Source organism: Diplotaxodon limnothrissa, linkage group LG5, assembly GCF_057381915.1.
Source record: "Diplotaxodon limnothrissa isolate DT_005_m linkage group LG5, D_limnothrissa_male_GT1.1, whole genome shotgun sequence".
NCBI lineage: Eukaryota > Metazoa > Chordata > Actinopteri > Cichliformes > Cichlidae > Diplotaxodon > Diplotaxodon limnothrissa.
This window is the reverse complement of record NC_140600.1, coordinates 33931594-33954318: the sequence shown is the minus strand read 5'-3', so window position 1 is coordinate 33954318 and position 22725 is coordinate 33931594. Positions and strand designations below refer to the sequence as shown.

Here is a 22725-nt window from a genome sequence, read left to right as displayed (position 1 = left end):
CACCATGTGATTTAGTTTGTTGTGTGTTAAAGGCAATCCTTTGCTTTGGCAGAGGCCACAAAAGCCACTACAGAGCTTACCTTGTCACGGTACACACAGCTCTCTCCTGCTAGTCAGAAAAAATGCATGTGGCGGGAGCGTTCCTCCACTCATGAATATTTTGGGGCTTCACTGTGCAATCATCATCATCATCATCATCTTGCAGAGTTGCTAGAGTTTTCAAATGCGTCTAGTTAAGGATTCACTGCATCTATCACACAGCAGAAGTTCACTAGCTGAATTAGGTGACCCTGGCTGAAGAACCAGAATTTGAGTACCTAGTGTAATTGTGACTGTCACCATCGAAGGAATTCCAGTTCTTCCACTATTACTGCACTTCCACCTTACTGCTTCCCAAGGCTTTACTTATAATGCTTTTCCCAAAGGAAGGCGGCTGTGTTGATCCTATGCCCTGCCAAAGAGCAACCTGTAGTTAGTCCAGGACTGCTTATTTACTTGTATACTTGCCTTCATATCTGAAGGCCTGGGAGATAGTTGTCTCTCCACATAACACTGTGCAAAATGAATGCAAAATATTAAGTTATGAAATTTTTATCAGCTCTTTTATTGATGTTTGTGAAGAAAAACCTATTAGGTGCCATGTAAGTATTCCATTCCTAAAGGATGTTCTGTTAAATTTGAAAAGAAATGAGCATCAAATTTGATTTGGTTAAGTGGCCGCACATTCTACCTTTTTCATAGGTAAATGTTGTGCTTTTACTTACTTAGAAATTGGTCTCTTGGAAGAAATAAACACTAGAGCTACTCAATGTGCCATCTGTCGCTCTATAACAGGATAATATGGTGCCAAAAAACAGCATGCCCAATTTTGCCCTCCGTGCTACCTCCTCGGTGCACCACATGATTTTTCTATTGTTGTGTAGCAGTTTTTTATCTACTATATAGCCCTAAATTACAAAAATAATGCTCTAGCTGTCCTCTGCTGTAATATTTTCTTTTTTACTGTTTAATGTGTTGATCTAACTCTTAAAGTGTTAAATCCTTGGACATGTTTTTGTTCTTTCTTTTGTCTCTGTGGGTTTTTTTTTTTTTTTTTTTATCCCCTTGGGACGTATCAGTTTATCTCTCCCTCCTTCCCACTGGAATGCAGCTCAGATGGGATAAAGATTACAGAGAACAGTCAATTCCATAGATAACACAAACCATGTCTGATGGTTGCCCACATTGTGTCCTTCCTCTCTCTACAGCTCCGCACTGATGCAGAGAAGCGCTCTCTGGTGGAAAGTGGACTTTCTTGGTACAGTGAGGATGGCAAAAGCACCCATAAGCTTGGTAGCTCCAGCTTTGACTCAGGAAGTCTCAAGACAGAGGCACCAAGCAAGTGGAGAAAGAAGCCTCCAAGTCTTAGTGAAGATTTTGGCGGTAAAGGGGAACTGAAGAAGCCTCAAAGTTTGGGTCAACCAAGAAGTTTCAAGAAAAGCAGAAATCCTCCTGTGGGTGTGACCTCCCCCATCACCCATACCTCCCAGAGTATGCTCAAAGTCGCAGGTGACATTTTCTTTTTAAAAACTTTTTTTTTTACTTTGCATCTGCGTGTATTTTATCCCTAACCATTATTTCTTCTGCTCGTCTCATGTAGTAACTTGGTGTGTGGCCAATGTTCTTAAATGTTTATAGCTTTAACACTTATACAGTCTATTATCTCACTTTTATGTGGAGTCCAGCAGTCCATAGCAGTTTATAGAACAGTTGATGTGAGTTTGGTAACAAAATAAATACAGAAGTTTACTCCTAAATGTAAGCTAGGCTATGATTCATACATACGTTTAAATTCATTTCACTTAAATAAAGAAAGTATTGCAGTTTCAGTTCCAGACCTTCTATTATCTTAAAGCAAAGTGTGTTACTCTACATGTCTGCAGAGGCACTGCCTTCCGTCTGCAGCAGCTTTTTAAATGTCCTCTAATCCCTAACAAAACAAGCCATGATTAAATAATAGCTTAGATTTGAGTTCCAGTAAGAACATTTGGCTGGCCTGCTTTTCATTTTAATTTCCTCAACCTAATTTTAGCTTTAAAAATAGTAAGTCGTTAAAATCATATCCAGTTCTGTGTAATTTGGCTGCAGGTTGAAGGTGGAAAAAAGTTCTCTTGGCTGTTGTATTTTAAACCGTATACTATATTTGACAATGACTCCATAAGTTAGCTGTTTTTCTATCTGCTTTCATGAATGTACTGTAACCTGAACTTTAGCTACTTTAATGCTAAAGTAGCTAAAGTTTAAAAAAAAAAAAAAAAAAGTAAGTAGAAAAAAATATCGGGGTTTGACTCTTTTTTTTTGTCCAATATACCCTCTTAAAAATGATTTACTTCCATTTGTCTTAAATGAACAAATAAATTTAGTTGGTTAATTCACTACTATAGGCTTTAAAATATTGTTAAAACTTTACTTTCCATCGTTTTAAATAAAAGTTTTTTTTGTGAGTCACTAAACATCAAGGAACACATAAAGGTTCTTTTAGTGCAGACAGATGTTTTGTTTTATCTCATCAGTAATAGCAAAAATGGCATGCATTTCTACTCTCATGTGGTTTGCTAGCCCATAAATATCCCTCAACAAATAACCACCCATTTATTTATTTGAATACTTTCTTCTGACAGGGTGTGATTATATTAAGAGGAAGGCTATGGTCACTGTGGCTGAAAGACAAATAGAACTAATCACATTCCCCCAAATTCCTGCTGCTTTTATAAGTATTTAAGTTATTTAAGTTTTTAATGTCAATGTAATATGTTTTTTTCTTTCTGTCTGTCTAACTAGCACCAAAAAGTGAGAAGCCACTGGACAAATCCAAGATTTCCATCAGAACTGCTGGTCTGCAGCGTTCCCGTTCAGATGCTGGCAGAGATCATCATGGAGAGCACCGCAAGCCCCCTTCAGGTCTAGTTAAACCCACTGCTGGAACCTCCTTTGGCTACAAGAGACCACCAACAGCAACTGGTACAGCAACCGTCATGACAGCAGGGGGTGCCACCATCTCTAGTGGCTCTGCTACTGTGGGAAAAACCCCCAAGTCATCTGGCATCCCTGTGAAACCTGTAGGAGGAGGAATACCCTCGGGTAGAAAGAACAGTTTTGATGCCAGCAGTGAGCAGAGCTTCCTGGGGCCAAACGCCCGAAACAGCATTCAGTACCGCAGCCTGCCCCGACCGGCCAAATCAAGCACACTTAGTGTGATTGGGCGCCCCACAACTCGCCCTGTCAGCAGTACAATTGACTCTAGTCTGCTGTCCTTGAAACCTGTACCCATAACTTCTTCAGGCCCCAGGGTTAAAGAACCAAGTAGCTCCAGCATTAAAATAACTAATCGAACAAGTACTGGCCCAGTAAACCAGACAGACCGAGAGAAAGAAAAGGAAAGGGCCAAAGCTAAGGCTGTGGTTGCAGACATCGACTGTGCTTCGCTAAAAGGAGAACACGCACCATCCGAATCAACAGGAGAGTCTTCCGTGAAACTGCATGGCCTGAGACGAACTAGCAGCAGCAAATACCCCGAACTGTCATCACCCACCATACCAAGGTTTGTCATTTTATTGATGTTCTGAGGGTTTTTATTTTCATTTTAGTTCAATTCAGTTTTATTTATATAGTGGCAAATCGCAACAACAGATGCTTCAATGCACTTTATACCGTAAGGTAAAGACCCTACAGAAATACAAAGAAAACTGAGAAAACCCCAACAATCATATAACACCCAGTGAGCAAGAACTGTGGTGACAGTGGAAGGTGAAACTCCCTTTTCACAGGAAGAAACCTCCAGCAGAACCATACAGAGACATGCAGTAGAAGAGAGCCAACGATTAATAATAACGAATAATTCAATGCAGAGAGGTGTATAAACACATGAGCGAAAAAGGTGACTGAAGAAGAAATACTCAGTGCATCAAGGGAATCCCCCAGCAGCCTACAACTATTGCAGGGTAACTAAGGGGGGCTTCAGTGTCACCTGGTCCAGCTCTAACAATATGCTTTATCAAAAAGGAAAATTTCAAATCTAATCTTAAAAGTAGAGAAGGGTGTCTGTCGCGCCAACCCAAACTGTAAGCTGGTTCCACAGAAGAGGGGCCCGAAGGCTGAATACTCTGCCTCCCATTCTACTTTTAAATACTCTAGGAACAAGTAAGCCCGCACTCTGAGAGTGAAGTGCTCTAATAGGGTGATATGGTACTACAAAGTCATTAAGATAAGATGGGAGCTGATTATTCAAGACCTTGTATGTGAGGAGCAGGATTTTGAATTCAATTCTGGATTTAACAGGGAGCCAATGAAGGGAAGCCAATACAGGAGAAATCTGCTCTCTCTTTCTAGTCCCTGTCAGTATTCTTACTGCAGCATTTTGGATCTGCTGAAGGCTTTACAGGGAGTTTTTTCAACATCCTGATAATAACTAATTGGAGTAGTCCAGCCTCGAAGTAATAAATGCATGAACTAGTTTTTCAGCATCACTCTGTGAAAGAATGTTTCTAATATTAGAGATATTACGCAAGTGGAAGAAAACAGTCCTAAATATTAGTTTAATATGTGCATCGAAGGACATATCCTGGTCAAAAATGACTCAGAGATTCCTCACAGTGTTACTGGAGGCCAGGGTAATGGCATCTAGAGTAAGCATCTGGCTAGAAATCAGATTTCTAAGACTTTTAGGGCCAAGTACAATAACTTCAGTTCTATCTGAATTTATGTCTTTAAGTGTTAAAGATATTCTATTATCAAGTACTCAGATGCAATGAAATATCACTCAGACACTTAGAGCAGTTTTAAACGTGCACGGGTGAGAGACTCAGGGAGAGACTCACACACCTCCTTGGTGCAGTCTGGCTTTATTTATACACATCATGAAGCATACAAAAAAGGAAATATCATCCTTATCTTGTCAAGAACGCAGGTGTGGTTTCTCAAAAACTTTGTGTTTTCTACAAGGTTGTTTCTTACTCTTGGGTGGCGGTTTCCTGCTGCTGACAATTAATGTGAAGGCAAACAGTGACAATGTGAAGGCAAAAGAGTGATTATGTGAAAGCAAACCGTTTCCGTTATAAAGTAGGGAGCCAGCAATTAAAATATACAGCTGGTTGAGTACAGAACAGAAATATAAACACTCTTAGCTGATTATTATATGAATAATAAAACCTTTAAAAGCAAAAATACTCTGACATTAAGACATTCCTGCAGTTTAACTAATTGGTGTGTGTTATCTGGGTTCATGGATAGATAAAGTTGTGTCTCGTCTGCATAGTAGTGAAAATGTATGCTAAGTCCATAATTAGCCTTAGTTTGTGAATAAAACTCTCTATTTACATGAACAAATTGGAGTCTGTTAGGTAGATACAATTCAAACCACTTCGTCCCACTACCTTTAATACCTACAGCATGCTCTAATTGCTGTAATAAAATGTTTATGGTCAGTAGTATCAAAATCTGCACTGAGGTCTAGCAGGACAAGCACATGGAAGGGGGAGTGAATAGAGCTAGGGGGAAAAAAGGCAACATTGAATTTAAAAAAAAAAAAATTGGGCAAAAGGCTTTAAAATAAACTGCATTCAATACTTAACAGGTTTTAAAACGTTCAGTTTCCTTTTTCATCATCATGTCTTTCATGCTTCAATCCTAGGATGCTGAACACTAAGTCTCTAGGTCGTCCTCCTAGCTTGGCTCACCTGGACAAGGTCAACTCAAACAGTCTTGACTCCTGTGTGACAATACAGGACCTTCCACCCAAAGTGCCCCCATACTCCAAGCTCCAAGACTTGGCTAGTTCTCACACGGCCACCCGCCTAACCCCTAGCCCAGCGCCAGTCCTTCATATTGATTCACCCAGCCCTTACGCAAGTGAAAGCCTGAGTGGATCGCCGATACTCTACCCCAAACTGTCAGGCATGCACCGCAGCTTGGAGTCCCTGCCCCTCCAGATGAGTGTGCCTGCAAGTGCAAGGTTTGTTACAACAAACACCCGTGATAAAGAAGAGAGGAGTACAGGAACCTGGGGGGCTGGGAGTAGGACGTCCCTCACCCTGTCAGACAGGCAAGTGTCTGAAATATGTAATGTAAACTGTGTCAAAACTGATATGTTTGGGGGAAAAAAGGGGTTATGCAGTTTTAATGTCATCAGTGTATGTTGTTAGAGAGTTTCTGCTAAAGAGTAACTCTGAACAGACAATTGGTTTTGTCTCCTTAGAGGAGAAAAAAATGCTTAATACTTCTGCAACTAATTTGAAAAAGCATCAAAGTTTAAAAAACAAACCCTCAAAAAATTGAAGCAAAACCTTGGACCAAAAAACTTTTTTATTTTTCATTTTGCTATCATTCAGGGATTCCTAATTCAATTGGCAATACAAGAAATGCTCATTGCACAAGAATTCAGTCATAAAAATGTCCACATGTCTTTTCATTAGAACAATCACAAGACTTTGCATTTATCCTACGAGCAGCTAAGGATGAAGCCCAGCTAAGATGAAGTTTCTGTGTGATGGTTTGGCTATACATTTCTGGGCAGCTGACACTCATTTCACTCATATTATATGTGCCTTTTTCTGGGAAAGGAGAGTCCACGGTCTCATTTTGAAGATGAAGAGCTGCATCTATCACAAAATTTCTCTTTATTGAGATGGAGATAGTCCAGATACTTTCCTGCCAAAGGAATGTATGTTTAGGCAGACCCAGGCCATGTTTTCTGAAAATTGTGTTTTTACTCTTTTCTTTACAGCTTGCAAACAGATCGGAATACCTTGCCAAAGAAAGGCTTAGAGTATGTCAAAACACTTATTGTCAAATTGTCTATTTAAAATCATGCACTATGCTGCATCTTCAAGTAAATAACCTTTCTTTTGCAGACGCTATGGCTCAAACCTATCAGAGAGTGAAGAAAGTAAGCCAGGAAGACGGCACTCCCACAACATAGTCAGCATGACAGAGAGTGATAGCCCCCCTCAGTGGCCTTCTCCTACCCGCACCCTGCACCCATTATCCAATAAGATTCCTCTCACCAATGTGGGTGAGTTTATGTGTTCCATTTTGGCTGGCTAACAAGTTTTAAAAGCCCTCACTTTTTGAGCTTTAACATTAAGGGCTAATCTTTGATTAGCGATGCTTCTTTTTGTTGAGCTTTGAGAGGACAGGGCTATGGAGCTCGTGCTGAGAGAAAAACTTTTACAGTTGAGCAGGGTTTGCACAAGTTGTCAGTAATGCATTCTGTATTGTGAGTGAAAAAGTATTGGCCAGATGTTTTAAAATAGATTTTTTGAAAATCTGAATTGAATTATGCCATATGAACAACTACTTAAACTTGAGTTTAGGTTCAAAATATGCTGGAGATGAATGCAACAGGGGTCGAGTGAGGCTATATATATTGCTGTTGTGTCAGTGTTGCTTTACACTTAGTCATCAGAATGAGAGTGCTATACTGTACCAAGGTGTAGGACTGTTTTGTATGCATATATGTATCTGTGTGGAGCACTGAACCATACCAACTATCTGTTATGATAGTTGCCCCAATTTCCAGTGGCACCCCAAGGATATCGCGGTCCAACAGCATAGGCCCCCCAAGTGATTCTGCCTGCGATCTCTATGGATCCTCCCCTCTGGGCAGCAGTATGTCCCTGGTTGACCGTCCAAAAAGCATGATGCGGTCTGGGTCTTTCCGTGAACCAGGAGAGGATGGTGAGTCTGTTTGACTCACTTCCCTGCAGGGGAGCTTTCCAATATGACCTCAAATGAAACAAAGCTGTCTACTCATACTGCACACAATCTGTCTATCTGCAATCTAAGCAGAATGTTAGACTCGTTTAAGGGCATAATCTGTGGTGAAAATATATACAAAACAGCAACATTTTAATCCTGCTACAACTCTTTGATAATTTACAGACATTTTAATACAGAGTCCAACATTAGGATACCCCTAACTTCAGTTTCTTAATGAATTGGTTTGTTTTTACACATTTAAGTATTTTTTTAATTACAGAAATCTGAATGAATTTTAAACAGGATATGCTTTATTTTTAACTGTATGAAGTCAGCTAAGTCACATACTGTTTTATAATGTTATAGAATATTGAATAGGATTTGAGGGAGCCTTTGGTATATTAAAAAATATTTAATTTCTAGATTCTTTAGTCATTTATTTATCATTTTGGTCTATGATTATTTCAACATTTCTTTGTTACTTTGCAAATTAAAGCTGCCTTCTGTGAAACTAAATTTTAATATTAAGCTTACAACTCTACCTTGTGTTTTCAGTGCATGGCTCTGTGCTGTCTTTGGCATCTAATGCTTCATCCAACCATTCCTCAGTGAGTATTTACAGTCTCTTTTTTGTAGCATAGGAAATGTTTTACTTTTAATCTTGTAGCATTGTACTTCCTCTTTATGTCTACAAATCATCCAGGAGGCTGTTTTTTAAAAGTATTTCCTGTGTAGGATAAGGGTGAATTTCTCATTAGGAGACCAGCTTCCATAACTACAAGTTATCAACTGGTTTGACATGGGAAAGTTCTTGTATGCATTTATGAAACTGTCCAGCTGATTCCTAAGCCTCTTCGTGAGCTGGTATCGGGGTAGTGATAACTATTCTGAGTTATATTTGTTTTGATGACTAGTTTTAATGACTGCCCGTGAACTGAATCCTCTACACTATCCCTCTTACTTTCGCCATGCTTTCTTAAGAATGAGGAGAGGATACAAGGGGAGGTAAGGCAAACATGCCATACGTCTTCAGATCCCATTTTGCATTTGTACTCGCCGTCTGTCATTTCCTGTTGAAATGGGTTCTGTCATCAGATGGTGTCACTGGTGCTTCAGAAAGTCTGAGATTATATCTCAGAAGCTCATAACTCAGTTCATTCAGTTCATTTAGTTTTATCTTTAATATTTTGTGTTCTTTAACAATACATTCTAACATTTCATAAAGACAGCCAGTTCTCATTAAATTCTGAGTGCATGAGAAATAAGTTGAAAAGAGACTTTCATCCAATTTCTGTTGGTTTAGAGTATATTTCTGGATTATTTTGATTGCTGTGGTGGAGCATTAACCTTCATGTTACATTGTTTATACATTCTTTGATTTAACCAAACAAAGCTATGCATTTAACACATTCCATTACTGCATTATCATTATCAAAGTTTGTGTTAACATCTTCATCAGCTCTGGTTTTATGTCTGAGGTATTGTGTATGGTGCTGTGGTCATACTGTTCAAACTTGATTTACTATTTGTCTACAGCAAATCCGCAAGTTGAGACGGGAGCTGGAATCCTCCCAGGAAAAGGTTGCCAACTTAACCGTGCAGCTTTCTGCCAATGTACGTAAGCCTTACCCCTACCTCCTGTATCTCTCCACCCTCGTTTTCTGTCTGTTTTCCAAAGTTAATCTGATAATAACTTGGCTACATAACAGGTATTCTCTCAAAGTGCTCAACCACAAATGTAAATTCCACTTGATTTAAGTCATTGAACTTTTGTCCCATAACCAACTAAAAGCAGGTGTACCCGCAGTTTTGTGAGGCTTATCTGGGTGTGTAAATCTTTGCTAATCTAAGAAAATAAAAAAAACTACATTAGTTAACTTTAATGTAGTCTAACTGTAACCCTGGCATCTACTTAAACAGCATGCTGGACACAGAACCTAAGATTTACCCCTCTAATTGCACTTAGGCTGAATTACGTCTTCTCTCTCTATAACTACTTTCCCCCCGCATTTATTAAAATCTGTATCCTCTTAAACAAAATCATGTAACCCTACACCCGGCTACTCGCTTGTAACTTTGTTTCTACCAGCTTTCCCATCCCAGCTACTTTTAATTATCTTATTGTACAGCTTGTGACCCTTTAATCTGCAGTTTCTGATGCAGTAGACAACATTCTTCTTTTGCACATGCACTAACAGGCTTTGCTGTTGACTAATCTGGATGTTTTGATGTATGTATGGGGAACTAAGTGTGTTTGTTGGTCTGTCCGTATGTTTTTGTAAGAGGTTTTCGCTCTCCTAACACCATTATCCCTCTTTTTTACAACCTGGGCTGCATTGACTGCTGGACTCACTGCTGCCCTCTGCCTGCCTCCCACTGTCCTGTACCTCTGGATGCTGTGTGTAGCAGCTAGGCCAGGTTTGTTAGTTACTTTCAGAGCACCCTGTCTCACTCTCTTGTGACATCTGACATGGTGGTCTTGTGTTGTGGTGTGGCGTAAGCCTTCCGATTTGAATGCTAATTTTCATTTTAAATAGAGCTACGACTAACAGTTACATTCATTATTTAATATAAAACAGCTGATCTAAAAAAATGTTGCAGCACAGTTTTCTGAGGCGTCTCTTTGTATAGTTTAACTTTGACTTATTTTTTACTTTTAGGTTTTAGTTTTGTGGCTGACATGAGTTTTACTGGAACGTCTTTCCGGTAGTGTAACATATTAGGTTTGCTGAAGGTCTGCTGCTCTTAGTGACAATTCAGTAGCTGACTGCTCTTTACTTAGGTGGTTAGGATAGCTTTAAAAGCTTCTGAGGAGGTCAGCAGCAAACCTAATGATGAGTCAAGCAGTATGAGACAAAAAATGTATTTTAGGTAGCTCTAAATGTATACCAGAGGGTAGTAACAAGTGGACTTTTGGACATGGAAGATATTCTAAAACAACTGAAAAAATAAGTCTGCAAAAAGATCCTTGTAGAAACTATTTATTGTAAAACAAAGAAAAACTCACATGTACCTGTTAACTAATTAAATGTGATTTTGTTATCCATGGCTTTTGAGGTTAACAACCTTTGTCCCATAGTGCAACATCCCCTTGAACATTACCACCATTACCATAATGTCCTTTTTTACCTCTGACATCATCCGCAGCTGTTGACTCTTCCATCCCTTCTATCCTCTCCCAGCAGATGAAGAAAGCTATTTGTTCGACGTGGTGTGAGTGTGTGAGGCTGCAAATTGATTTGTTTCAGCTGGTGACTCATACCTGTCTGCTGCCTCACCATCCTTCACACACAGACACACACTCTCTCTTTGTAGCCTTTTAACTCTGTGTCTTTCTCTCATAGGCTAATCTGGTCGCAGCATTTGAACAAAGTCTGGCCCTGATGACAGCACGCCTGCAGACACTGTCTGTCTCCTCAGATCAAAAGGTATTTTGGCGATATTACATCGATGATTGAATACTATAACGGTAGCGAAGTCTGTGCCAGTCTCCATTTATTTACATGAGGAAATTTGATGAGAAAAGTAGGTAACACTAGAAACACGCCATAAACAATCTCTTACATGACAGCTAAAAGCAGACAGAAATTACTACATAATCAGCAAATAAATTCCAGTGATGTTAATCATAAACTATGCACTCTGCTCATTAGGTTAGTTTTGTGAGTGAAAAAGAGACCATAGTTGCATAGTTGTCATGAAAATGAGATGCGAGTCATGATAGGATTTCGATGTTGTCACTCAACACAACCTGACATCCTTAGTGAAAGTGAAGAGGCATTCCACAGTCGTCGGTACAGAAAAATCTTGGCTCAGTTACTAACCCATCAACTAACATGACTACATACTGATGTTTCCTTAAGGACTCTGAGCTTACTGAATTGAAGGACACCATTGACATTCTGAAGGCCAAAAATACTGAAGCCCAGGAAATCATTCAGGGGGCCCTCAGTAATCCTGATGTCACACCCAAAGGTACAGACTGCGCTTTATGATATACAGTAGGATTTTGACTGTCATATACTTCTGTCTCCTTGTTCAACTCTTCTATTTTCTTTTGGGTATTCAGAGCTGCAGATCAACCGCCAGAACTCCTCAGAAAGCCTCTCCAGTCTTACCAGCACCACCAGCCACTCGAGCATGGGCAGCCTCAAGGAGCAGGAGGCCAAGAAGAAGAAGAAGAAGAGCTGGGTGAGGAAACACTGGTCACTGACTAAATTTGTGCCTAAGAAGTTCACCAGGAGTCTTAATGTACCATCCTGTATGGCATCTGTGCAGGACAATATATGTCAGGAAAAACAAATACATTTCATCGTTTCATACAAATCATCAGGAAACGAGATGAAAGTAACAATATTGGTATCAATTTAGTGATTCCAAATTGATCAGACTGACCACATTCAGTGACTGTGTTGATAAAACTGGGTCGTTTTGTTCTTTTTGTCTTACATATAACATCTGAAATGTATGGTGGAGCTATAGAATTATAATTGCTTTTAATTGTGATTATAACAATACAGCTCAATGGTTAAATGGATGAATATTTTAAATGAATGAACATGTCTTGCTTCCTTTTCTTGTTGTGTCTTGTGTGTTCAGACTGAAAAAGTCAGTTGTTGTCCTACTTTACGCTCCTGCTTGTGTGTGTGTGATTCGCCTCCTGTCTTGTTCCATCTTTCGTATTAAATATGACTCTGGTCTCTCCCTCATGCTGCCCCGCTTTTTTATTTTAGGTCTTTGAGGTGAGTGATGTTGCTACAGTAAATAAAACTCAAACCTTTTCCACTCCAGCCTGCATGTGCTTTGAGTCATACTTCCTAAATGTTGGGAAATGTTCTGTCATCCCTTTTTTTGTTTGTCTGTTTTTCAAACATACACAGTTACTGTATGATTTAATCATGCTTTATTATTAAATGTTTATTATTAAATTTATTGTCTTGTGGACTTCAAACTGCTGTTACAATTTTCAGGAACTGAAAACCCCAACATACTAAATGAGTTTTATTAAACTAGTTTGCTGTAAATCTAACATTTCACCAACTTTTTTTTGTTTGGAAATTTATATTTGCCTACTTTTTGTTTAAAAAAAGCCACATTCTGTGAACTCTCAGGTCATCACAATCACTTTTTAAGAATTTCTTTTCAGCTGCCTTTTGCTTTTATTCTTGTTTTTTTCCCAGGCTTGTTATTTATTACATCTCAATTTCATGTATTCTCCCAACAGTTACGCAGCTCATTCAACAAGGCTTTTAGTAAGAAGGGCTCAAAGCCAACTGGGCCATATGCTGACATTGAAGAGATTGCCACCCCAGAATCCTCAGCACCTTCCTCCCCCAAAATCCACCATGATGGAGATAACCCTCCGGTGTCAATGAAATCCTCAGCCTCAGCATCATCTTCAAGGTACCATACAAGGATCTTTATCATTGTTCTATTTATATGCATATCAAATAAGGAATTGAATCACAATATAAATAAATACAAACTTCTCGTAGATGTGAAAACAGAATATCACAGAACTATGTAAAATTGTTATTTTCCTGTCATTCCTCTGATCCCTGCTACAGTACCATAATGATAATTTTCCCATAATTTCATTGTCACCAGACTCTCTGAAGGGAGTGAGGCAGGTGATGATAAGGTTGTAACAGACCTGCGCACAGAACTGTGGGAGAAGGAGCGTAAACTGACAGACATCCGCCTCGAGGCTCTGAGTTCAGCCCATCAGCTGGAGCACCTGCAGGAGGCCATGAACAACATGCAGGTATATATAATTTTGTCTTTTGTTTGTTTCATAAAAAGGTTGGCCTCAAAGTGCATTTCATTTTCCAGCCGGATGTTTATTTTATGAAGATTTTTGTCTAGACCAGTTGATTTGCTTTTGTAAAAATCTTACCCTTTAGTGTTTTGTATTTTGCAATTGGTAAACAGTGCAGTGATCGGTAATTTTTTATTTATTTATTTATTTTTAAATAGAGGACAATCGAAAACCTGAAGGCTGAGAACGACCATCTGAAGACAGGTACTTTGTCTCCCTGTCCATCTCCTGGACCCTCCAGCTCTGTTTCCCAGTCCTCAGGTCTCACTGCTCTGGGAAGCTCATCACCCCGACAGTCAGTAGCCATGCACGTGCCTAAAAGCTACAGCAGAGGGCTGAGTGAGGGGAGCAGCTCAGGTACAGCTCCATCTTTGACATTTATATTTATAGGAGTAAGAATGCAACAATGAGTCCCATAACTGGGTAAAAAAACAAAACAGAACAGTGAAAATAAGCATGTTTATCTGAATGATAAAAAGAACTTCTCAACCGAATTTATTTGAAGAAAAAATAATTTAATGTAATTCAGTATCACTGAAATCATTGGATTTTCTAGAATCCCTATAATTGCCTCATGCCATTATTTAGAATCTATATGCCCAGAGATTAAATGTCTGATAACAATAAAAATTAAAGTTACAGTGTCAAGGAAGTCAAAATCCATTACTTGTTTCCTTGGTCATTTAATACATGGTGATGTAAAAATCCATGCTTTTGTTCTGAAGTCTATAAAATATGATCTTTTAAAATTACAGTTCAGTAGATACAGAATATAATGCACAATTAACACTGCTTGTTTTCAACTTTCAACTTGTGCCTCATTAGCTTTCTTTTTTCTGTTTATACACTCTTTGATTTACTGCTTAGCAGACATCCACACTGCAGATTCTCTCAGCCTTTCCTCACAGAGAGATGACCATCGTGTCAGGGTCGTGGTTTGTGTTGCGGATCTACGTGTCTTTAAAGATGTATGTTTTCGTAAATTTGCTTTTTCTAAATCCTTCCTTTCCTCTTAAATTGCCTCTGCCACCTGTGAATCACCTATTAACTTCACTTTGTGTCAACAGGAGGTTAAACAGCAGGATTTCTTTGTCGGCACTGTCAGAGTGAATGGCAGGATGGATTGGGTGATGCTTGACTCAGCTGTCAGCCAGGCTTTTAAGGTGAGAAATCCTCACTCACTGCAACCTGTTAAAAAGCTGAATGCAAATTTGAAGCATGCTTACAATTACAATTCAGCTGTCACATTAACTTTAGCATCAAGAGGAGCATCAGGAGCGCTGTTCAGAGGTGTAAAGTAAGACACAGAAAACATACATACCAGTGCTTCTGAAAATGGTATTTAATTCAAAAACTCATATCTTCTACATTCACATAAAGTGAAATATTTAAAGCCATTTCTCTTTTAATTTTGATGACTCTGGCTTAGAGCTCATTAAAATTAGAAATCCAGTGTCTTAAGTTATTATGATTTTCCCAAGATCAATCAAAAAGAGTTTATAGTAGAGAAACGTTCAACATCTGTAGTATCCTCATCATGGACCAGCAACCACCATTAAAACCAGCAGATGATATGGCACCCCTAATCATTATAGACTGTGGAAATTTCGAACTGGACTTCAAACTTCTTGGATTCTCTACCTCTCTACTCTTCCTGCAGTCTCTTGGGACTTGATTTTTAAAATGTAAACAGTAGACAGTAAATCTTTGAAATGTAAAGTTTACAGTCATCTAAAAAAATGAGACTTTGTACCATTGAGCAACAGTCAGGTCCAGCTGTAGTTCTAGCACTTTGCTGAAGATATCTGTATCTTAAACTAACCTCACTTCACTCCTTGTGAATCTCTTCCAAGTTCTTGAATTGACTTTTTCAACAGTCCTCTCAAGACTGAGGACATCCTTGATGGTTGCACACCCTTTCCTACCACCCTTTTCCCTTCCAGTCAACTTTCCATTAGTATGCTTCAGTACAGCCTCTGAAGACAGTCAGCCTTTTAGCAATAACTTTCGCTAGGTTACTCTCCTTGTGGGAAATGTCAGTGATCATCGTCTGGACAACTGTCAAGTCGGTAGTCTTCTGCATGATTGTGATTGCATATACTGAACTGACAGGTACACAGTATTCATACCATTTTAATAGTACTTTACTTAAACTTAAATTGAAATATTCGAATATTTTGAGTTATTTTTTTATGGAAGGAACTTTAGGGTTTAACTATCAAAACGAATATTGAAAATTTAATATATGATAAACTAAATGGAAATTACAAACTTTTTCATAATTCTAGTTTTTGAGCTGCATCTGTAAACTTAAAATAACTTTCTGATTTTGTTACGAGGGTAATGGGCTTGAAAGATCATTCATTTTATTTGTGTGGTGGTAATAAAACCAAATGTGTTGTGTGGAGGAATAGCTCTAAAACTATTTTTTTGTTATACTGTACATATTTTTCTTTTTCTTCTTGTAAGGAGTTTTCTTTACTTAGTTTTACTCAGTTCTGCTTTTCTTTACTTTTTCTTCCAGGTATATATAGCCAAGGTGGACCCTACCTCCAGTCTGGGACTGTCTACAGATTCCATCTACAGTTACAGTATGGGCCACATTAAGAGAGTGCTGGGAGGAGAAGCTCCTGAGACACAACCCTCTCGCTGCATGTCACGAGGCCCCAGTAGCATCACAGTGGCACTGAAAGGTTTGCAGAAAATGTATAACTTCTAAAGTGCTACTAAATTTAAGATGTTTTATTCACAGAATTAGATGTAAATTCATTCAGATTAGTATTGAAACGTAAAGTTTGGAATTCAACATTCAAATTTCCTAATTCACAATGATTTTTGTATGAGGCTTTTTTTTTTTTTTAGCTTGAGCCGACTTCTCTACAATCATTTGTGGTCAAAACCAATGAACTGCACTGTTCTGATCCTCGGTCAAAGCAGCTGATGAGGTCATTATTTCTCCCCAAACGCTATTTTATTAAAATAATTATTTTTGACAGTTGTGACCTGAAACACTACACTTCATGTTATCCATATGTCTGTCCGATTCAAACACTGAATTATATTTAAGGAAGAACTAATTAGAATTTAATGGTCAAAAGTGTTTGTTTGTTTTACCCCACAAAAATGATTTTTGGCCTTGATGCAAGAATTCAAATGCATTCCTATGTATATTATAACAAAGTTCAACAAATATCAATACAATAAAATTATGTGATTTATATCTAGAAGGTCAAAGGTCATGTCTAAACAGATATAGATGTAAACAACAACGTGACCTGCTGTCAGAGGCTCACTTAGCGTTATCACTAGGATTATATATTTGAGGTATAAGCATTTACCCTTTGGCACTGTTTTGTTTTGTTGAGTTGCACACATGTTGAGCCCATCAGTGATTCTAAACCAGAGTGATGATTGGTGGGAACAGTCATGGTTCTGGTTTGGTGGTTGACCCCGCTCCACCTTCGCATGCAGGAATGCGAGGAGCCAAGTGCTCGGAGAGCTGGGAAAGCAGCGGCAGCCCAGACAGGGCTCTGAGTAACATGATCTCAGGGCAGTCAGGCCCAGCTGGTTGACCAGCGTCAGACACATGGGCCCCATAGATGTTAAGGAAGATTGCACTTCTGCAGGCTGGGGGATGGGGGTGCAAAGACTTCCTACACTTGATGCAGAACTATTTTTAGAGTGAAATGCTTGAGCTCTGTGCTGATTATGAAGGACATGCAAAGTAATATAAATCTATTTTCACAACATCTTCTGACTGAAGCCAGTCCAGTTTGCAATGTGTATTTTTTCTGGTATAGATATTAACAGAATTCCAATCAAGCATTTAAATATTATGTATCAAACTGCACTTTATCACCATCGCTGATACATCCAATGTAATTAGCAGATAGTCATCAACTTTGTTTATTAGAGCAGTTGATCATGCAAGTCATTCTTTCTTTCCTTCACTATGCTCAGGTTTGAAGGAGAAGTGTGTGGACAGCCTGGTATTTGAAACTCTCATTCCCAAACCCATGATGCAGCACTACATAAGTCTTCTACTCAAACATCGTCGTCTGATCTTGTCTGGGCCGAGTGGCACTGGGAAGACGTACCTCGCTTCCCGGCTGGCTGAGTACCTGGTGGACCGCAGTGCTCGCGAAGTCACAGATGGCATTGTGGTCACTTTCAACATGCACCGCCAGTCATGCAAGGTAACAGAAACTGATGTGCCCTTAAAGATCCCCACAATTCTTCTTCCACAGACTGAGTTTGTCCAGTCTGCACCTGTATGATTTTACTTTTATCATTTTGTATTGCAATCTCTGTCTCTTTCTTTGTAGGATCTGCAGCTTTATCTTTCTAATTTAGCGAATCAAATAGACCGGGAAAGCGCAACGGAAATACCATTGGTGGTTATTCTGGATGATATTCATGATCCTGCTTCCATCAGTGAACTTGTCAATGGTGCTCTAACCTGCAAATATCACAAATGGTAAACTTCGTCTCCATGAATACAACTTGATAAACCATAGTTATGTAGGTGCTGAATGTGGCCTTAACTGTGCAATATTGTTTAGCCCTTACATTGTTGGAACAAGCAATCAGCCAGTGAAGATGATTGCAAACCATGGCCTGCATCTCAGCTTCAGGTTGGTTATAAATGACTATGTAACTAATATATAGCAATAACCTGTTGAAACTATTAATGCTGGTTGAAGAATTTTTGCATGCTTCATTCAATAATGCTGTCCCAGTACTATAAGTAAGAGGATAATGATAGGCTTCTAAAAGCCAAAAGACCAAAATAAAAAGACGTCTTTATAAATATTAACATTAATAGTAGTTTATAAAGAATAGCTCATTTCTATCATTTTAACATTAACTATAAACTACAATGTATCTAATGTTGGTGTAGCTTAAAGGTAAACCTTCTTAAATAATGAAATATGTTGTTAACAAACTATTAAGTCTAGCGTTGTGACATGCAATGCTTCTCATTGTCTCAGGATGGTGACCTTCTCCAATAATGTGGAGCCAGCCAATGGCTTCCTTGTGCGATACTTGCACAGGAAGTTGATGGAGTCCGAAGATGAGAGGAACTTGACCAATGAGGATCTAATCAGGGTGTTAGACTGGGTTCCCAAACTGTGGTATCATTTGCACACCTTCCTAGAGAAGCACAGCACATCGGATTTCCTCATAGGTATGAAGCACTTGAGACTTTAGGAATGAAGAAACAGGTTTAGTTTCGATGTGATAGTTGTTGCTGCATTCTCACTCTTCTTTCTGCTTTTTTCTCTTTAGGCCCTTGCTTTTTCTTATCCTGTCCAGTCACAGTGGATGAGTTTCGATCATGGTTCATTGATCTTTGGAACCACTCTATCATACCATACCTGCAAGAAGGGGCCAAGGATGGCATCAAGGTGAACCACTTTAATCATTTAAAGTGAAAACTTTTAATCAGCTTTTATTGATTAGGGCAGCCATAACAGCAAATAAAATAAGTAATTCTTGTTGAAATAAAACTTGGTCAAGATTAATTTGCAGTTTGATTATTCTCTGAAAGCACCATTGTATTTCCTTTCACAGGAAATGCTGTAGTCTAATTTTACTTTGGTGCTATGTTGTGACTCCTCAGGTCCATGGCCAAAAGGCAGTATGGGAGGACCCAGTGGAGTGGGTGAGGGGCACCCTGCCTTGGCCATCTGCCCAGCAGGACCAGGCAAAATTGTTCCACCTACCTCCTCCCAGCATCGGCTCCAGCAGCCCCTGCCAGCCAAGTGAGGAGAGGCCTCACAAAGAGACTCCGCCCAGCTCCATGGAAAATGATCCTCTGGTAATAGAGACAGTGTCCCAATACTTTCTATTATTTCTTAAACTGATCTGCAAACCAGAGAAGTTCTAATTTCCCAAATCTCTCTTTTGTTTTTTTATAGATGGCAATGCTTTTGAAACTTCAAGAGGCTGCCAATTTCATTGAATCACCAGACAAAGAAGACCCTAGCCTGCCTAAACTTTGAATACAAAGCTCACACCTAAACACTTAGCTCTCCAATTTTTTTGTTTTTGCTTACTGTACTGCAGTGTATGCAGTGCATATTCAGGAACAAATGGACCCTCAGAAATGGTTGTGGGGCTATTAAAAACCATCATTCCTGCAGGAGAAGTTTGAAAATATGACTTATTAAATCCAAATCATTTAACCCATTCAGTATTTTCAAAAAACTGTTAAATGAAAAGCTATGTTCTCTTACTTAATTATATATTTAAGAATCACTTCACATAAATCAGATATCTTTACCAGTATGGTAGCCCTCAGTACTTTTAGATTGGTGCTAGTGGATTGTTAAGAAGTCCATCAGCTCAGCACTTCAGCTTCAGGGGACTTCTGCAACAAAACACACGGTCAATCCTGTTTTATGCTCAAGGGCACCTTGAAGTGTTTGTCAAAAAGAGCCATTGGAAAAGAGTATGACAGCATCACAGATACCAGTCTTTCTTGCAAGGTTCTTTGGCACATATCTACTGTATCAGTCTTTGAAGGCCAAATCTTACATATATGCAATCCTGAACTCTACAGCCCGAGCAGGTGAAACTTATGATATGCCTTAAGACAAAGACATCAATGTCACCTCAACTTAAGCAGAATATACTGGTGCTTTTATCAATAACATCCTAAGACAGCCGCATCCTAAGCTGTTTCTTCAGCTTTCTATATTATATATTACAGTTCATCATGGTTACGTTTCACAGCAAAAAAAAAAAAGTCTGAACACTCCAAGTGGAATTTTCAAAATATATTTTTACTTTTTCCCATCTTCTTTATCATTTTCATAGTTTATGAGTTAAATCTGCTGTCATACTCTTTTGCATAAAACAGAACTTATTTATCAGTGATGTAAGTTCATCACTTTGTCGCTGCACACTTAATTTTGTTTTAGTCGCTACTTAAGTAGTGCCACCAATGTCGCCATATGTATCAGGTATTAGATACTTACTACACAGGGATGATATAACTTAACAAACAACCTCTAATGAAGACATAACGAGTAAATGTTATTTAAATCCAATTCAAGATTGTTTCTCTAGAACATTTATGTAGGAAAAGGCACATCTCTTTCAAGTCTTTCCCCAAACATTCAGACTAGTTACTGTGTATATTCTGTAAATACAGTCAGATTGCATTGCAGTTACTTTATCTACATTAGTTGGTGCAAATATCGAATATACTGAACCAAATACTGTACTTTAATCATGCATATTGACTGTCAAGTTAGGGTTTTAAGTTCAACTATGAATGTATAGAAAATACCTATACAGCAGCCGTATAACAGTCATGTAGGAGGTGCTTTTAAAGTAAGCCTTATCAAAGTTCTACTGCTAAACACTTTTATTAATGGCTGAGCAGGGTGGCTTTAGAGCTGCCTGTTTCTGTTTCATTTTTTACACGCTTCACAAACAAAAAGAACATTTTCTCCCCACTCATGTTTAATTTCATTTAGGTACGGTACTCATGGTGCTCCTTAAAAATGTCCCAAACTGTTTTAGTGTTGGATAAAAGCTGTGTAGATGTTCTGGGTAGGTTAGCAAAAAGTTGTCTGTAATTTCTGTCAACCACAAAAGAAATATGAAATATATTTGGAAGAAAATGTGTGACAGTTCATAGGAGATGTTATTAAAGACATTCTGTAGTGGCTGAAGTCATGTGAGATCTTATACGGTATATACCCGAGTTGATGTCCTGCAGTATTTATGTTTGAGAGGATTTTGGGCACATGATGCAGAATCAAGTAGTAGAGTGCTTATTCCAAGGCAAGAGTTAAAAAGATTTAAAATGCTTTATGAAGAATTTGGTGTAGATGTGTGTAAACACGCCCCCTATGGAGTAAATGACAGATTGTTGTGCAAGTGGTGTTGAAATAATTCTTTATCCCCAACATTTTGGTGCTCAGACTAAACTTCACCTGAAGTAAAACCTGTAAATGAATGTTGGACCACTTAAAGACAGCTCAATAAGAAAGTCTAAAAACTTATGTCTGAGATGCTTCATGCTTATTTGCTTTATTGCACTGTTTGTATAAGGCTGGTTTTAAATCTTCAAGCTAATCTGCAGCTCTTACTGGTCACAAGCAAACTAAAAAATGAATGAAGAAAAGACATCGAAGAGCAAAAACGATGTCAAGTGTCTGGGACTCTTACCCTGACATCATGCTGACTTTGATTACTGTAAATATGTGAGGTATCAGACTGTGTTACAAGCCCCTCTCTGATCTGTTTTGCAGGTTAACTAAAGCCATCAACTCCAGCTTCTCATTCACTGGTTATTGTGCCTGTTGTTCTGTGGTAGCTGTGATTTGTGTTTGCTTACTAGTGTACTGGGACTATGCAGCAACTTCTACTGGTGTTGGCAATCAGCAATGATGAAATTCACAAACAAACGCTGTGTTTTCATATGGTCGGGCTTTGATTTCTTAATTCGGACCAAACTGCACCACATGATAAGTGTCAGCTGGAGATAGAGCCTTAAAGAGAAGAGGATTTGTTTGGTGATACATTGAAGACAGGGTTCATAAGTTTAGCCGATGTGTTTTGTCCTTATGAATGGCAACTAAAGTAATGCAGCTGGACTTGTAAATCGTCAAATGACAATAAAAAACGAAATAAAAAGCAATTCAGTCCAGTTTATCAAATCACAACAGTCCCCTCAAGGAAGGTTAAAAAATCAAAAGATGAGGTGGAAATAGTTCGCAGTTAGTCTGCATTAAAACAAGTAAAAAAAACAATCTGACATCTTAGGCCAATACATGTTGCTGAATAGTCATATTTTCGCAAAGCTTGTTGTGGACTAAGATTAAGAAAACAATGTTACGCTGTATGCAGTGTCACTAATGTGCAAATGTCAAGGGTTTCTAAGTGTTGTAAATGCATGTAAACTTGCTGTGTGATGAAAAAATGTTAACATTAATGCATTGTTTAGGAAAATCATTGATAATAGATGATAATGTTTTCTTTTTTTAATACTCAGATATTTGATATTTCTTTTTTTTTTCTAAAGAATCCTTTGTAAAAGTTAAGTTCTCTATTTTGTACAGAGCATCATTGTAAAGTCTGTAAATATGTCAGCATTCTGGATGCGGCAACAATCACTGAGGAGGAAAAACTAAATCTGTGAGAGAAAGATATATTTC

The 22725-nt window shown here is 38.5% G+C and overlaps 1 protein-coding gene across 1 annotated transcript in view; it reads left to right on the top strand.

The window, feature by feature from the left end:
* nav1b (neuron navigator 1b) overlaps positions 1 to 22613 on the top strand; it is a 50056-nt gene extending 27443 nt beyond the window's left edge. The window contains exons 5-28 of the mRNA XM_085353461.1: positions 1248 to 1548; positions 2821 to 3580; positions 5669 to 6079; positions 6761 to 6802; positions 6888 to 7048; positions 7540 to 7713; positions 8290 to 8342; positions 9271 to 9348; positions 11079 to 11162; positions 11598 to 11709; positions 11804 to 11925; positions 12959 to 13137; positions 13342 to 13498; positions 13711 to 13909; positions 14420 to 14520; positions 14620 to 14715; positions 16077 to 16245; positions 17513 to 17748; positions 17878 to 18029; positions 18115 to 18186; positions 18544 to 18740; positions 18842 to 18960; positions 19176 to 19373; positions 19474 to 22613. Coding sequence (XP_085209587.1) covers positions 1248 to 1548; positions 2821 to 3580; positions 5669 to 6079; positions 6761 to 6802; positions 6888 to 7048; positions 7540 to 7713; positions 8290 to 8342; positions 9271 to 9348; positions 11079 to 11162; positions 11598 to 11709; positions 11804 to 11925; positions 12959 to 13137; positions 13342 to 13498; positions 13711 to 13909; positions 14420 to 14520; positions 14620 to 14715; positions 16077 to 16245; positions 17513 to 17748; positions 17878 to 18029; positions 18115 to 18186; positions 18544 to 18740; positions 18842 to 18960; positions 19176 to 19373; positions 19474 to 19557 — 4257 coding nt within the window. The 3' untranslated portion in view covers positions 19558 to 22613. The remainder of the gene's footprint in view (positions 1 to 1247; positions 1549 to 2820; positions 3581 to 5668; positions 6080 to 6760; positions 6803 to 6887; positions 7049 to 7539; positions 7714 to 8289; positions 8343 to 9270; positions 9349 to 11078; positions 11163 to 11597; positions 11710 to 11803; positions 11926 to 12958; positions 13138 to 13341; positions 13499 to 13710; positions 13910 to 14419; positions 14521 to 14619; positions 14716 to 16076; positions 16246 to 17512; positions 17749 to 17877; positions 18030 to 18114; positions 18187 to 18543; positions 18741 to 18841; positions 18961 to 19175; positions 19374 to 19473) is intronic.
* Positions 22614 to 22725: the final 112 nt, after the last annotated feature.